General features: G+C 36.7%; 1 protein-coding gene across 1 annotated transcript; it reads right to left on the reverse strand.

Annotated features, from left to right (window-relative positions):
* Positions 1–395: 395 nt before the first annotated feature.
* LOC104835998 (probable ATP-dependent RNA helicase YTHDC2) lies at positions 396–13,533 on the reverse strand (the record flags this gene model as incomplete). The annotated part of the gene is made up of 10 exons (XM_010574297.1): positions 396–461; positions 1,497–1,623; positions 1,991–2,126; positions 2,521–2,669; positions 3,769–3,876; positions 6,133–6,289; positions 7,504–7,606; positions 10,606–10,772; positions 11,387–11,586; positions 13,337–13,533. Coding segments are annotated over 10 exons (1,410 nt in total), but the record flags the coding sequence as incomplete, so codon positions are not given.
* Positions 13,534–13,586: the final 53 nt, after the last annotated feature.

Raw genomic sequence — 13,586 nt, forward strand, 5'->3', positions numbered from 1 at the left:
GCACCTGAAGTTAAAATGGTACATGGTATAGAATCGGTATCTCCTCTGCATATTTATTTGCTACTATAATTACATCCTGCCTAGATATATAATCATGATAGGAATGTCCATATCAAGATGATAAATGCTAATAACCTAAAAGAAGTCCTACACCACTAGAACTATATCCTAGGAGTTCTGCAGACACAATCACTATGATACTGAATACAAAACAAACTTTGCTTTTTTTTACATAACTCTGTTTTCAAAATACTCCTATTCTCAAATAGATGTTGCTATATAGGCCAGATTTTAAAGCAGAAAAAGGTAAAAACTGTTCTGATTAAAATAAGACAAAACATCAATTTCCCTTCACCATGTTATACAACTGTTTCTGCAAAACAGTTATAGCTTACCTGTAGGACTCCAACAGGTCAACAACCTCTGTCTGTCCAAAGCGCTTAGCCCAGTCCAAAGCCATCCTGAAAGAATTGCATAAAAATCTTTATTAATTTCTCACTTCAAAAGATACATAATGAATAGCACATTAGATGAGACAACAACTGACACCGCGCTTTTCTATCAATTTCTCCATTATTGTTTAATCAGTGCTGTTACTGCTGGATCTGCAACTTTCCATTTTAAAGTGCATACACAGGTGTAATAGCTATATGATTTTTAGATAACTGCAATTCATTACCAAGAAAGACCCAGTTTTACACAGAAGTACATGGAAACATGCAGAAGGAAACAAGGAGGAAGAATATGACGTTCCTTCAAAAACCACACACCAATAAGCAGAGATAAGCCATGCCTTTTTGCACTACTCTTTACCAGCCCCTTTAAATCATCCTGAGAAGTCACATCCCAGACATTTTTCTCCAAAATGTGTGAAAACATTGGGCTTTTTGATGTCTTAGGGAAGTTGACCTCCGCACAATGCAGTTCACTGTGTTTTCCTTCTCAACTGCATTCCTTCCTAAGTTTTTCAAGTGGTAGTACCAAATACCTCATATTACAATTATTTACTATAGTTCCCTGTTTATATGAAGATACAATTTATGGCCACAAAATTCGAAGGTTTTACAGACTGATGAATATTTTTAAATGATACAGTGTATTTACAGATATAACACAGTAAAGATCTTTGTACCTGTACACTATTTTTAAACCCAATACAGGTTACTCTCTTAAAACAAGAATCACCAAACTTTTTGGGTCTAATTCAGTCAACCCAGTGAGAAAGACCTGATTTTTTCTTCTAACTAGTGTGTTAAATCAGACTCATTGAAATCAAGACTGTCTATCTTATATTTGAAACTGTTTAATTTCTAATTTAATTTAGAATTTACAGAATACAATGTGATAAACAGCAGTTAGAAACTGTGTAGACTCTCAAAATCTACTAGTGCTTACAGTAGTCTCATAAATTTAGCAAATTAGTTTAGAATTTCTAAATTTCTTTCTCATTTGTATATTGACAAATAAATCTTTCAGTTTATCTGTTCTGTTTTTACCAGCCATTGGATGATTTGCAGTGGATACTTGCTCCCATACTGATCAGTTGTTCTACTTGACTCAGAAATCCTCTCCCTGAAGCAATCATTAGTGCAGTTGCACTGGTTTCACTGTGCCTATAATCAACTGAGAAGTTAAAAAAAAAAAAATAAAAAAATCAGCAAAACCAATACATGTTATTTTTTTCATCTAAATGTAGTAAGAATATGACTTTCAAAACCCAGCCCAAAGAGAATTTGTTTCCTCACTTCATCCCACCAGTCAGTTCATGTGAATTTAACACTATTTTAGAAACAAAACATCTGTCAATACTTCAAAGCAAGTACAACAACAAATAACTAGAAAACTCGTTAATTCTACTAACCCTGTTTGTTTTTTCAATAGCCATCAGAATTCAAAGGTAACAACATTTGAAACTGGAGATAAAGTACCCACAGAAATTCAAGTCATTTTGTGGTTGTTTTTTTCTTATGTAATAAGATGAGAAACTTACCGCTGACATTTTCGGTTAAAATGAGATGGAACACTTGAGCAAAGGCATCAATATCTTTATGCAACCAGATGTCAGAAAGACAAGAATCCATCTCTTTTATTAGCCACGGTTCAAGGCAATTCACATCTTTTTCAGTCTGAAGAGAAAAAACAGTACTGAAAGATGAATCTCTTAAAGAGTCGTCTTTATTCTCATACATTAGACATGAAGAATTTGAACAGTTAGGTTTTCCAAGCAACAACCAGAAATACAGCATTCAGGTATCAGTTAAAGCATTTATCATATGCAAGTGCTTTAAACAATGGCAGTCTAGCCATTTGATCTAAACAAAAGTTTTGTACAACCATCATAATTGAAAAGCATACTTTAGCTAGAGTAGTTCATGCTAATAAAAAAAAAATCGTTTTAAAACACGTTAATATCCTTCTAGAAGCTCTACAGAAGTAATATCTTTAGAAAACAATTTTTAAATGGGTAGTAATAATTCAGTGCAGATTTTAACATCTCTTCCAACAAAAGGAAAAACATACCAGTTGATTAAATACTGCATCACCACTATCATCCAACAGATTATACTCTTCGGTTGCACTTGGGACAGATCTTTGTCTCCGAGATTCCACTTTGCTATTATTTTCTTGAGCAGAACACCACTCAGTAAGAGTGCTTTGCTGTTTTTCTTCTAGAATGCATAAAGTATTTCCAAAAAAGTTTTACAGTAGTCTTAATTATCCATTGTTTTCAGTTACAAAAAACAGTTATATCAAGTCACAAAGTTTTACCTATTCAATCTCTTTTATTTAACCTAGAACGCTGTTACCAATCCAATATAAATTCCATGATTAAAGGCACCCAAAGTGCACTATTGCAAACATCTGCTCTAAGAACAAAGTAAAAAATACCGTTTGGGTGCTTAATCCCCTAAGTCTCCAGTATTCCAACCCACTGCATTCAAATGAGCTTCCTAAGTATTTTCTACACAAATTCTCAGTCCAGATCTCTCTCCAGAAGTGAAATACCAAAGTGATACAGCTGCTGCATGTAACAACTAATTTTTATACACAAGTAGCAGAAACAGTAGAAGACACTAGTGCCTGAACTGAACTTTTCTATCCACAATGATCAGAGCTAAGCACCATGATAAATGTACAGTTAGGATTGTATGTTACAGCTTTGGGTTTTGCCCCCCCCCCTTTTTTTTTTCTAAATACACACTAGGATCATTACTTTCAGTTGACAGGTAAACTTCTCAAATAATATATCTACTTAATTAATTGAAAAACAACTATATTAAGGTCAAGTGTTTTAATGCTTTTGGGCTACGTATATATGTTAAATACATCCACGTCTGAAGAATGCAGTGAAAAATGTTACTAATAGGAAACGCTTCTGTGCAAGATGTACAAAATCCTGCCCTCTTTAATGGCTGCACTTCAATTTGCACCCAAAAGTCAGCACAGAGTATCATCTGCTTATATAGTTTTCATGTGGGCAAAGCCCCCAGTTATATGCAATTCTACTCAGTAATAATTAGGAAAAATATTCCATTTATCAACTACAAGAAAAAAGAATGCAATCACTGAAAGAAAGTGAAAATATTTTTTTAAAGTTATGTAATCTACTTCAATAATGTAAACACTGAGAGCTTAAAGATACTTGCTGTCATCTAGTCATGTCTCATTCAATATTATGACTTTGGAATTTTAACAGAGAATCATCCTATTTAGTTGTTCAATCAATGAGACTCATTGCCAACCCTAAAAATTAAGAAGTCCACCAACCTCGCTGCTTCTCTTTTTTGTACTTTATCATCTCTTTGTTTGTATACCCAGTGCTTCGTAAAATGTCCTCCAAAAACATCTCTTTAACTTCAAAAGGTCTTCCTTGTACTGAAAGTATAAATAATTCATAAAAATATTAGATATTCCCTAGCTTCATTTATAATCTTAATTTTTTAAAAGCATTTTTGTAGACACAAAAAGTGAATTAAGCATTATTAGGGCCTGATTTAAGGAATTACCACTTTCCTTGAAAAGTCCTTTAAGAGCACCCTCACTGGAGTTTATATTCTTAAGATTACTGGGCCACAAAACAAAACATTTCAAAAGGGAAATGCCAGCTGGGTACCTTGTTTCTCATTAACCTCTTCAATTCTATTAAGTGTTATAGCAAGAGATGCTCGCAAGATTGACAGTTAATTGCAATTTTATCAAAATGAGAAGAAGAAAACAGCCATTTTTGGTTAGGGTTACAAAAAAGAATTTACTGTGTAAATTACTGTATTACAAAATATAACAGCAATTAACACAGCTTTAGTGCAAGATCCCACAAGCAGACTGCTACCTTTGTATTAAACTACTTTTTTTCCCAAGAAGTATACGATGAGATGGACTTCTCTCAACTCCCTCAATCACTTCAGCCAAATTTGGCTTTCTTTACTGAATGCTTCCAGATAAAAGAGATCATTTACTGTGATTTCCTTTTCAATATCACTGTTTTCTAGACCTTATTCATGGACATTAAAGGATTCTTTTTCAGAGGAAGAATTAAAATATCTAGATTTTAATTTCTGGTCCCTCAGCAGACATTTGCCATACCTGAGTTTAAATCACCTAGGACTTTTCTTCAGAAAGAACAAGCTGCAATTCACATACTTCTAGAAGCTGTAGTGGAGGAAGCCTTCCAACACTGATCACAAACTCTGTGTACTACAGAAACCCACAACTACAAAAGGTTGGTTTCTGTGGCCAGGATTCTGTCAGCAATATTACTGAAGGAGGATCGAATCTTTCTCATTACATTAACGGCTGAAGTATCTAAACTCTCTTCTTTTAATTCTGAAATTCTCAAAAATTGAAAAGGAGTGTCTTTTCAATTGTGATTAGCCTGTGAAGACTAGTATGTGGATGAACAGTATAACCACTGAGGTAAACTGGAGAAAGAGTTTGTCACCAGAATTTCCTGAATAAACACATTGATCTAAATGAACAGAAAGGTACAAGAAGAGTAAACTGGAAAGCCACACAATTGTAACTGAGGTTTCCCCTCTCCAAAAAAAATTTGGAAAACACTGAAATCATGTAATTTACAGATTCCTGCCTCCAACAAGCTGCAAGCCTCATTTTACTAGGCAGAAATTCAGAACTGGAAACTTGAAAAAAACACTTCTATCTGGAAAAAAGAGATTTCTTTTTCAGGAACATTCACTAAAATAAACTGATGATTTGTAGAAAAGATTCTAAAGAAAGTGATCCTGCCCATGTCCTGGGACTGGTGAGCTTCTTAAAAAAAGGCTGATATACAGACAGTCTACTTGATTGTTTTGAAAAGAAAGCATTTCTCTTAAAAGCTTCTTTTCAAAACACGTTATACTTAGACATTGCTATTGAAGAAGGAAGAGCACTGCAAGGTGCCAGAGGAGCTCACCCATGCAGAAAATTTACAAGCCAGGAGGGTGAAGAAGGGGGAAAAAAAAAAAAGCATCTCCCACACTTCCATGTTTTACCTCTACTAAAGATCAGTCAAATTAAATTAAAACAGCAATGATGATAACTTTTCTTTGCATTTGAATGTAAACTAACTGCAGATTACTGAGTCTGAACGTAAATTAACATAAATTGCCATGCCTTTTCTCATTGTTTACCTAGATTAACAGCTAATAATTTCCTTTAAAATAAAGAATCATGCAATTAAAACATGAAAACCCGGTTTGCCTAGGACTGTATTTCTAAAGTGACGAGGTGCGGTCATCTGTATTTTATCCAGTAATGAGTAGCAATCTCTGTGAGCCTGAAGAACTAGAATCTACTGGAATGAATTAATACATATCACACTCTTCTAGATCCTAGGGTCTATTATCACCATGGACATCAGCACTTTAAGAGCTTTTTTCCTGCTTCTTGAATTGAACATGGTGGGGGCCAGGACATCCCTGCACTTAGACAACTCCCTGTGACAAAAACACTTCACTCTGAAGTAGGTGCAGGCAGTTAAGAAACAACAAAAATGAACAAAGAACAAGCACTGCTATAACTCTCAGTGTATTTATCATATTCCCTTACTCAGAATTGTTTGCTACAGTTTCATAAGATCTTTAAGTCCTAGGGCAGGTATACTCAGATTTAAGAGTTTACGTAAATACTTACTGTGTATTACTGGGCAACTTCCAAAATACCTAATAAAGAGATTTGCATCTAGGGCAGCACTAGAAATAATTAGTTTTAGATTAGTCTGTTTTTGCAACACATCTCTGAGTTTTATTAACAAGAAGTCACTGAACCTATCCCTCTCATGTACTTCATCCTATAACAAAAGGAAAAAAAAAAAAAACAAAAACCAACAGATAAACATCACAGATCCAAGATCCTAACTTTTCACAAATATGAACTTCTCTAGAAACTAAAATACATAATCTGTGGGTATATTACAGACGCATTAAAATGTGTAAGTCTAGCTTAAGTAAGATTTTTTTTTTAAAACCACCCAAGAGTCAAAAAATATTTCAAAAAGTTTTATAAAGATATCAGAGCAGACTGCACTGGTAATGCACAAGCCACATATACCTTCATTTCAGAGGTTAAAGTGAACTTCCGAAACTTTTCTAATTCTCATATTTTAATCTCATTTTCAAGATAATGACAGAAACTGCAAATCCTACAAATCTTACTTTAATAAATTCACACTTCACAATTGATGAACATTTAAAGGAATGCATGATACCACATAATTAGAAAAAAATTAGACTGCTGACATCCATTAAGTCATGCACAAAGCTCATCATCAATTAAGGCACATGACTGATTAAACATCTTCGTTGGTGTGTTCTGTTTTGTTTTATATTATGAACTTATGAAGCAGGGACCCAAATACAACATTTTTAGGCTGAAGTCAAGAATGTATAAATCATTCTCACACTTTTTTCCATTTTGATAAACAGGCAGGCACCTAAAGTTACCATGAATTTTTCTGTCTTCAGCAGTGGAGAACTTAATCTTGCAGTTAACATTCTGGTTCTGCTGCCTTATCAAATTCCACAGTAGCAATATTCACATAATCACAAACAAATGCACTTTAATTTGCTGAAAATTAGACTACTCATTATCTTGAAAACATTTGGCCAAACAAATTGCAAACCTGGTACTGCTAAAACAAGCACACGATACAAGAAATTCTGACACACTCACATTGAATCATATCTACATAAGCCTCCCTAAGGCTCTTCTGCTTTCTGACAGAGAAAGTTCAGAAAAATTTAGAGCTCTGTCCTCCACAACTGCATCATGATTCCAAAATTATTAGCATGAACCTAAAATAAGGTACTTCTAAAAAAAAAAAAACCAAACCAAACCAAAATGTGTGTGCTACAATGAAGACTCAGTAAGTCTTTAATGTTAATTCAGATTCCAACCAAACAAAACACCTTAAATGCTCAGCAAATTAATAAAGAAAACTAGGATCTCATCTTCCAGTTAACAATACACACTGCTCCACGTCACATGAAATACAAGGATTCTTACCACAATAATATGCGTCACAGTTGATAGAGTGCTGTCTCCTGCCATTAGCGTGCGAAGCAGTATGCCATTAGTGCAAAACGTTAACAGTGTCTTTGGAGAAACCCTGTTGAACAGTTCATAGATACTTCAGTATTTTGCACCATTTAAATGCTGCTACCTTTCCGCTACTTACTGAAAATCAAAGGACTGAACAGCTGCTCACCAGAAGTGGAATTAGATTATAGTTCTCTCACCAAAGAATTCATGCATATTATTTGTTTTTAAACTAAGACTATTCCCAGAGAGTTCCTAAGGAATCTTAATGCTTACACTTCAAAACTTCAGACAATGGATTAATTAACAAAGTGAGATTCAAAATTTATATAAATAACAAAGCAAGTGAAACAGAACGTCGAGAACCTCTCCACATTGTTTAATTTACTGGAAAATTCAGTGTGGACTGCTTTGGAAAAAAGGGTTCCAATTCTTCAGCATATGCTTGGATGTAGTCTTTGTATGTGCCTATATGTGGTGGATTGACCCTGGCTGGATGCCAGGTGCCCACCAAAGCCGCTCTATCACTCCTGTCTTCAGCTGGACAGGGGAGAGAAAATATAATGAAAGGCTCATGGGTAGAGATACCCATTACCATCAGAGGCAAAACAGACTCAACTTGCAGAAATTAATTTGTTACCAATCAAATCAGAGTAGGATAATGAGAAATAAAACCAAATCTTAAAAACCCCTTCCCTGCACCCCTCCCCTTTCTCCCCAGGCTTAACTTTACTCCCCAATTCTCTCCCTCCCCTCCCCAGCAGCACAGGGGGATGGGAATGGGGGTTGGGGTCAGTTAATCACACGTTGTCTCTGCCGCTCCTTCCTCCTCAGGGGCAGGACTCATCACGCTCTTCCCCTGCTCCAGTGTGGGGTCCCTCCCACCGGAGACAGTTGTCCACAGACTTCTCCAATGTGCGTCCCTTCCCACAGGCTGCAGTTCTTCACGGACTGCTCCAGCGTGGGTCCCTCCCATGGGCTGCAGTCCTTCAGGCACAGACTGCTCCAGCGTGGGCCACCCACGGGGTCACAAGTCCTGCCAGAAAACCTGCTCTAGCGTGGGCTCCTCTCTCCATGGGTCCTGCCAGGAGCCTGCTCCAGCGCAGGCTTCCCACGGGGTCACAGCCTCCTTCAGGCATCCACCTGCTCCGGCGTGGGGTCCTCCACAGGCTGCAGGTGGAGATCTGCTCCACCATGGACCTCCCTGGGCTGCAGGGGAATCTCTGCTCCGGCGCCTGGAGCACCTCCTCCCGCTCCTTCTTCACTGACCTTGGTGTCTGCAGGGTTGTTTTGCTCACATATGCTCACTCCCCTCTTCAGCTACAGTTTCTCTTGCACAGGTTTTTTTCCCCTTCTTAAATTTCTTATCCCAGAGGCGTTACCACCACCGCCACTGATGGGCTCAGCCTTGGCCAGCAGCAGGTCCATCTTGGAGCCAGCTGGCATTGGCTCTGTCGGACATGGGGGAAGCTTCTGGCATCTTCTCACAGAAGCCACGCCTGTAGCCCCCCTGCTACCAAAACCTTGCAACGCAGACCCAATACACTATACTTGACTGAATCACAAAGAAATCAGCTGATCTTTTTCAAATGCTTTAATTTTTCTCTTCAAGAATTTCAAAATCTCTGGAAGTTACTATTCTAGTACCCGTGGCAGAGTTAGCTGTACAAGGAAAAAGAGCAATTGCCACTACCTTCTCCAGCACTGCCACCCAAAGTACTGAAAAGTTCCTTTGTATTGTACTCTACAGTTCTTTTCTGGAAGACATGAGCTCCCTAGTTATCATATGCGTATTTCTTTCCAAGTTTGGAATTCATCACTCCTTTCAACACTCCTCCTACATATTCAATTCAAGAACAATCCAAGATGGAAATGCTTTGCTTTACCCATCTTCACTCTTCTCTCTTCTTCAGCAGCCTTCTAGAAATCATCATTGTTGTCCAACAGTTAATAAAACTCCAAAAATTAGACTCCTGTGTTATTCCTCCTGTCTAAACCCCTCCACTCCACACCTTTTCTGCCCAGAGTTGGAAATACTGTCATGTCTCCCTTTCGCTCTTTCTCTTGAACGAATCTATTGATTCTTCTTAAGCAGGATTTTTTGCACTGCTTCCAGTAGTTCTTCCATTTTGATGTGACCTATACTTCGTTCTTCTTCAGACAGCGTAATACTTCCACACAGTACTCATCCACCTTATCTGCAATTCATCGTTACTAGCTCTTTTAATCCCTTAACAGCCTTAGGAGCTTTTGTACGCATATTCAAATTCTTCTTTAACTTGGCTTTGTTGTTCAAGTGCATTCATTTTCATTAGCTATGTGATATCTTCATCCACACAAGCAACGTAACCAGCTATACCTTTCGCTGTCTTCCTCTCACCCATATCCCAAGTGCTGCCCGCTCCTGGAAATCCCACTATCTACACAGTTCAAAGAATCTAGAAACCGCACACAGTCTTCAGACTTTCATCCATTCCTGCTCTGCTTTAGGGACAAATTTCCTAGGTGACCTAGAAATCTCTACTTTTGTATCAGTTCATGCTTTAAACATAAAAGCTGAAACAGAATAAATTTAACCCAAACTAGATTGGTAAATAATGCTCAACTTCATCATTCACTTTCAAATTTTGCTTTTTTTTCCTTTTATGTCCCCTACCAACTCTCACTATATAGCATTTGTCACAGCATGCTGGTCTTCCTACTTATCTGCAAAGCTTGCAGAACTTTTGGATCTACACATGTTAAAAGTAGGGAGAAAAAAAAAAGAGAAGAAAGCATAGACTTCATCTGAAAGTAAGACAAGAAATGCCACACACACACAAAAAGAAATCACGAGAAAGTACCTGCAATTCACTTGTGTAAGACAACTTACTACATGAAACTCCCAAATACAGGATGAAAACTGTCCTTTTCACTCTTCAACATTCCATGACTTGAAATCACATGTCCTATCTATACTTTACATACTGAGCTTTTACTAGGCCGTACCCCATGTATACTGTAGCTTAAATGTACACAAGACTAAAGTACCAAAACAAGATCAACTGCTTTAAGAAATATCATTAGTACCTGCTTTCTAATCGGATCTGATAACCAACTGTCTGGCCAACCTTTTCTCTTCTTTCTGCTGCCACTCTTTCAGCCACACCAACAGCTGCCAAACGTCTTGGCTGAGTGCAAAATATACGACACGGAGTTCTGTTTTTGTAACATTCGTCAAGAAGGAACTGAGGGATCTGTAAAGAAGTGGTTTAAATTTACTTTTTAGTTTGATAAAGTCATCTCTTTTTTACCATGGTGAAACAATTTAACTGCATCTCAATATTGCATAGGTTGCAAAAGGATTCACAATGGGATTAGCATTGCAAACATACTTGAAGGGGCAGGAAGGCAGAAAAAATAAATTTCTGATTTCAAATTTAACCTGTTTCAGAAAAAAAAAGTTGAAGCTTCTCTTACTTCAGAGAAATCTATAAAAAAAATACCTGTAGGTAATATTTCATTTACAACACAGTAATATTCTACTCTAGAAACTAAGAAGAGAGCTAGCTTTAGAAGGAAAAGGGCTATTCAAAATCATAGCTACTCTCCCTGCAATATTTTATATCATTTTAACAAAAAACTAGTATCTACCAGAAAATTGTGCAGAAACATTCATGCTTTTAGTAAGTATCTGCTGGCTTAGTATTTCAAAAGCAAGAAAGTGAACTAGAACACAAGACTTTTGACTATGTAGGAAAACAAAAGCCTTAAAACTAGCATAAAGAAATCCCTTACTACTTAAATATTACAAAGTTGGCGTGCTTTGTATAAATACTGTTATCTTTTTTATTTCATTAAATAAACTTACTTGAGTAGTTTTTCCTGATCCAGTCTCTCCTACAACCAAAACAACTTTATTGTCCTTTATTATTTTGACAATTTCTTCCTGTTTCTCAAAAACTGGTAGGGATTGCCTGAAGGAATCAAACTCCGATTCCCCTCTTTTCACTGGAACCTGGGGGATACCATTGTTAAGCCGTCCGCTTGTCTTGTTCACATCTCTGTTTTCTGTGAAGAGAAGTTAACAATTTACTTAGACACAAAAGAAAAATAAATATTAAAAAAATTATTTAAAATTGTACGTAAAAATGAACTTTCCTAACTTTATATGCATCCCTATAGATAAAGTGACAAACCCATCACACATTTAAAAGCCATATTCATAGTAACGCATCCTGTTAGGGTGCTTGAAATAAATATTGTTCCAATGAGTTACTACTTTTGTAGATATTTTGAACAAAAACAGACTATCCCACTGCACTGCTCAAAGTCAAAAAAGGTCACGAAGAGCAAAAATAGAACAGAAACTAAACCCCAGAAAAGCAGCCTGGCGTATTTGCTTGGCCTTTGTATCATGTCCCCACATTCACACCTCCACAGTTTGTCTAGAAATATTCACTGTACAGTTAAACCTTTAAGTTATTCCAAACTGACAAGCAGGTCTTCTGAGAAAAAGGTACCTTTACTGTGATTCATCCGCCTTCTTTCTCTTCCTCTCTGACCTTTTATGACCTCCTTTCAGACAGTCTTACATAACCTAACGCTCTAGTCTGTAACATTTGTCTTAAATCACACAAACTGAACCATGCTGTACCTAGACCCCTGGACCCACACAGCACAGTGCAGTGTGATGTATTAGAAAGCAATGCATAAGTAGCCAAAGAACCTGCACATCTTCAGAGAAGACTACTTCAGATTCAGTAAATGCTATTCTATAATTCCTCAATAATTATTTTCCAGAACAATGAAAAACTTGCTGTAAATTCAACTATACGTATTTAATGTGATAATCAGATTAATATATTAAATTACAAGCACTGTCTTACCAAGACAGACACAAATTAAAAGACCCAAAAACCATTCTGGAGAAGTGAAGAAAGATAAATTTTACACTATTCATTAGTTTATATGCCTTACATCTCTAAGGAATTGCTTTTCAGTACTTTCATTACAGTTGCCCTCTGTTCATTAAACAATCCTATTAAACAACTGAAACAACTGAAAAAGAAAACTAGCAAAGGAAGCACTTAAAGCATGAACTATCATAAATCAGAAATATCCAACGAAACAAGGCATACTGGTACAAGTGTTTTCTGTGCACTACACCCAGCTTTGTGCACAGAAACACAATGTAACTCTTACACTCATAACTGTTAAAGCAATAATCTTGTTGACAGCACTGTTTAAAAAAAAAAAACCCACAATATATCAGAAGTTTGTACTCCAGTAAACTCTTTCATATTCTAGAAATCAAGAAGTCCAGAAAGTAGTCTTAGGGACCAGATCTATTTTAGAAGACAACGAAACAAAAGATAAACTTATCTTATCACGAACGTGAATTTCTATAAGCAGAACAGCCAGCCTCACTTTCTCATAAGGGTGTTCTCATACAGCAGTCATGGTAACACTTCTCTTTTCAATCTCACCTCATGGAACTTGTAGGAGCTCACATTTCAGAAAAGTGCTTCCAAATAAATTTGGCTGGAACTAGCTTGAAGATTCAAAAGTAACTTGGTGCAAGGCAGGCATTGGAATGTGGGTGACATGACTGCCTAAGTTTCTTATGACACTAGTTATAAACCCTCCTATATTAACAATTAAAAGTCAAGAAAATTAATGGGTTTGTTTTGGGGGGAGGGTGTCAGTTGGGACAGGAGAGGAGACAGAAAAGAAAGGTTTTTGTTTTGTGGTTGGATTGTTTGGGTTTTTTAAGCAGTGTTGATTGACAAGTCCATATCAGAAGACACACTGAACATACCAGATTCAACAGCACATGCATTTCCTCGCTCTGTCTTTGGCAGAAGTTCTGTTCGTTCTTTATTTGTGACAGGAAATCTCTGAATTAAACTCCGAATGGTATGTTTCGTACTGGGAGCCAAGCCGCAAGTCATTACTGCGTGTGTTAGCTCTGATCCATCCTTCTTCCTTACAGTCAGGTATCGATTTGCTCCTTTCCTGAACGAAAAAAGAAAAATGTATTTTAGGAATAAGTAACTTATTTACCTCTA

Source organism: Haliaeetus leucocephalus, unplaced genomic scaffold (assembly GCF_000737465.1).
Source record: "Haliaeetus leucocephalus isolate CR32 unplaced genomic scaffold, Haliaeetus_leucocephalus-4.0 Scaffold424, whole genome shotgun sequence".
Classification (NCBI taxonomy): Eukaryota; Metazoa; Chordata; class Aves; order Accipitriformes; family Accipitridae; genus Haliaeetus; species Haliaeetus leucocephalus.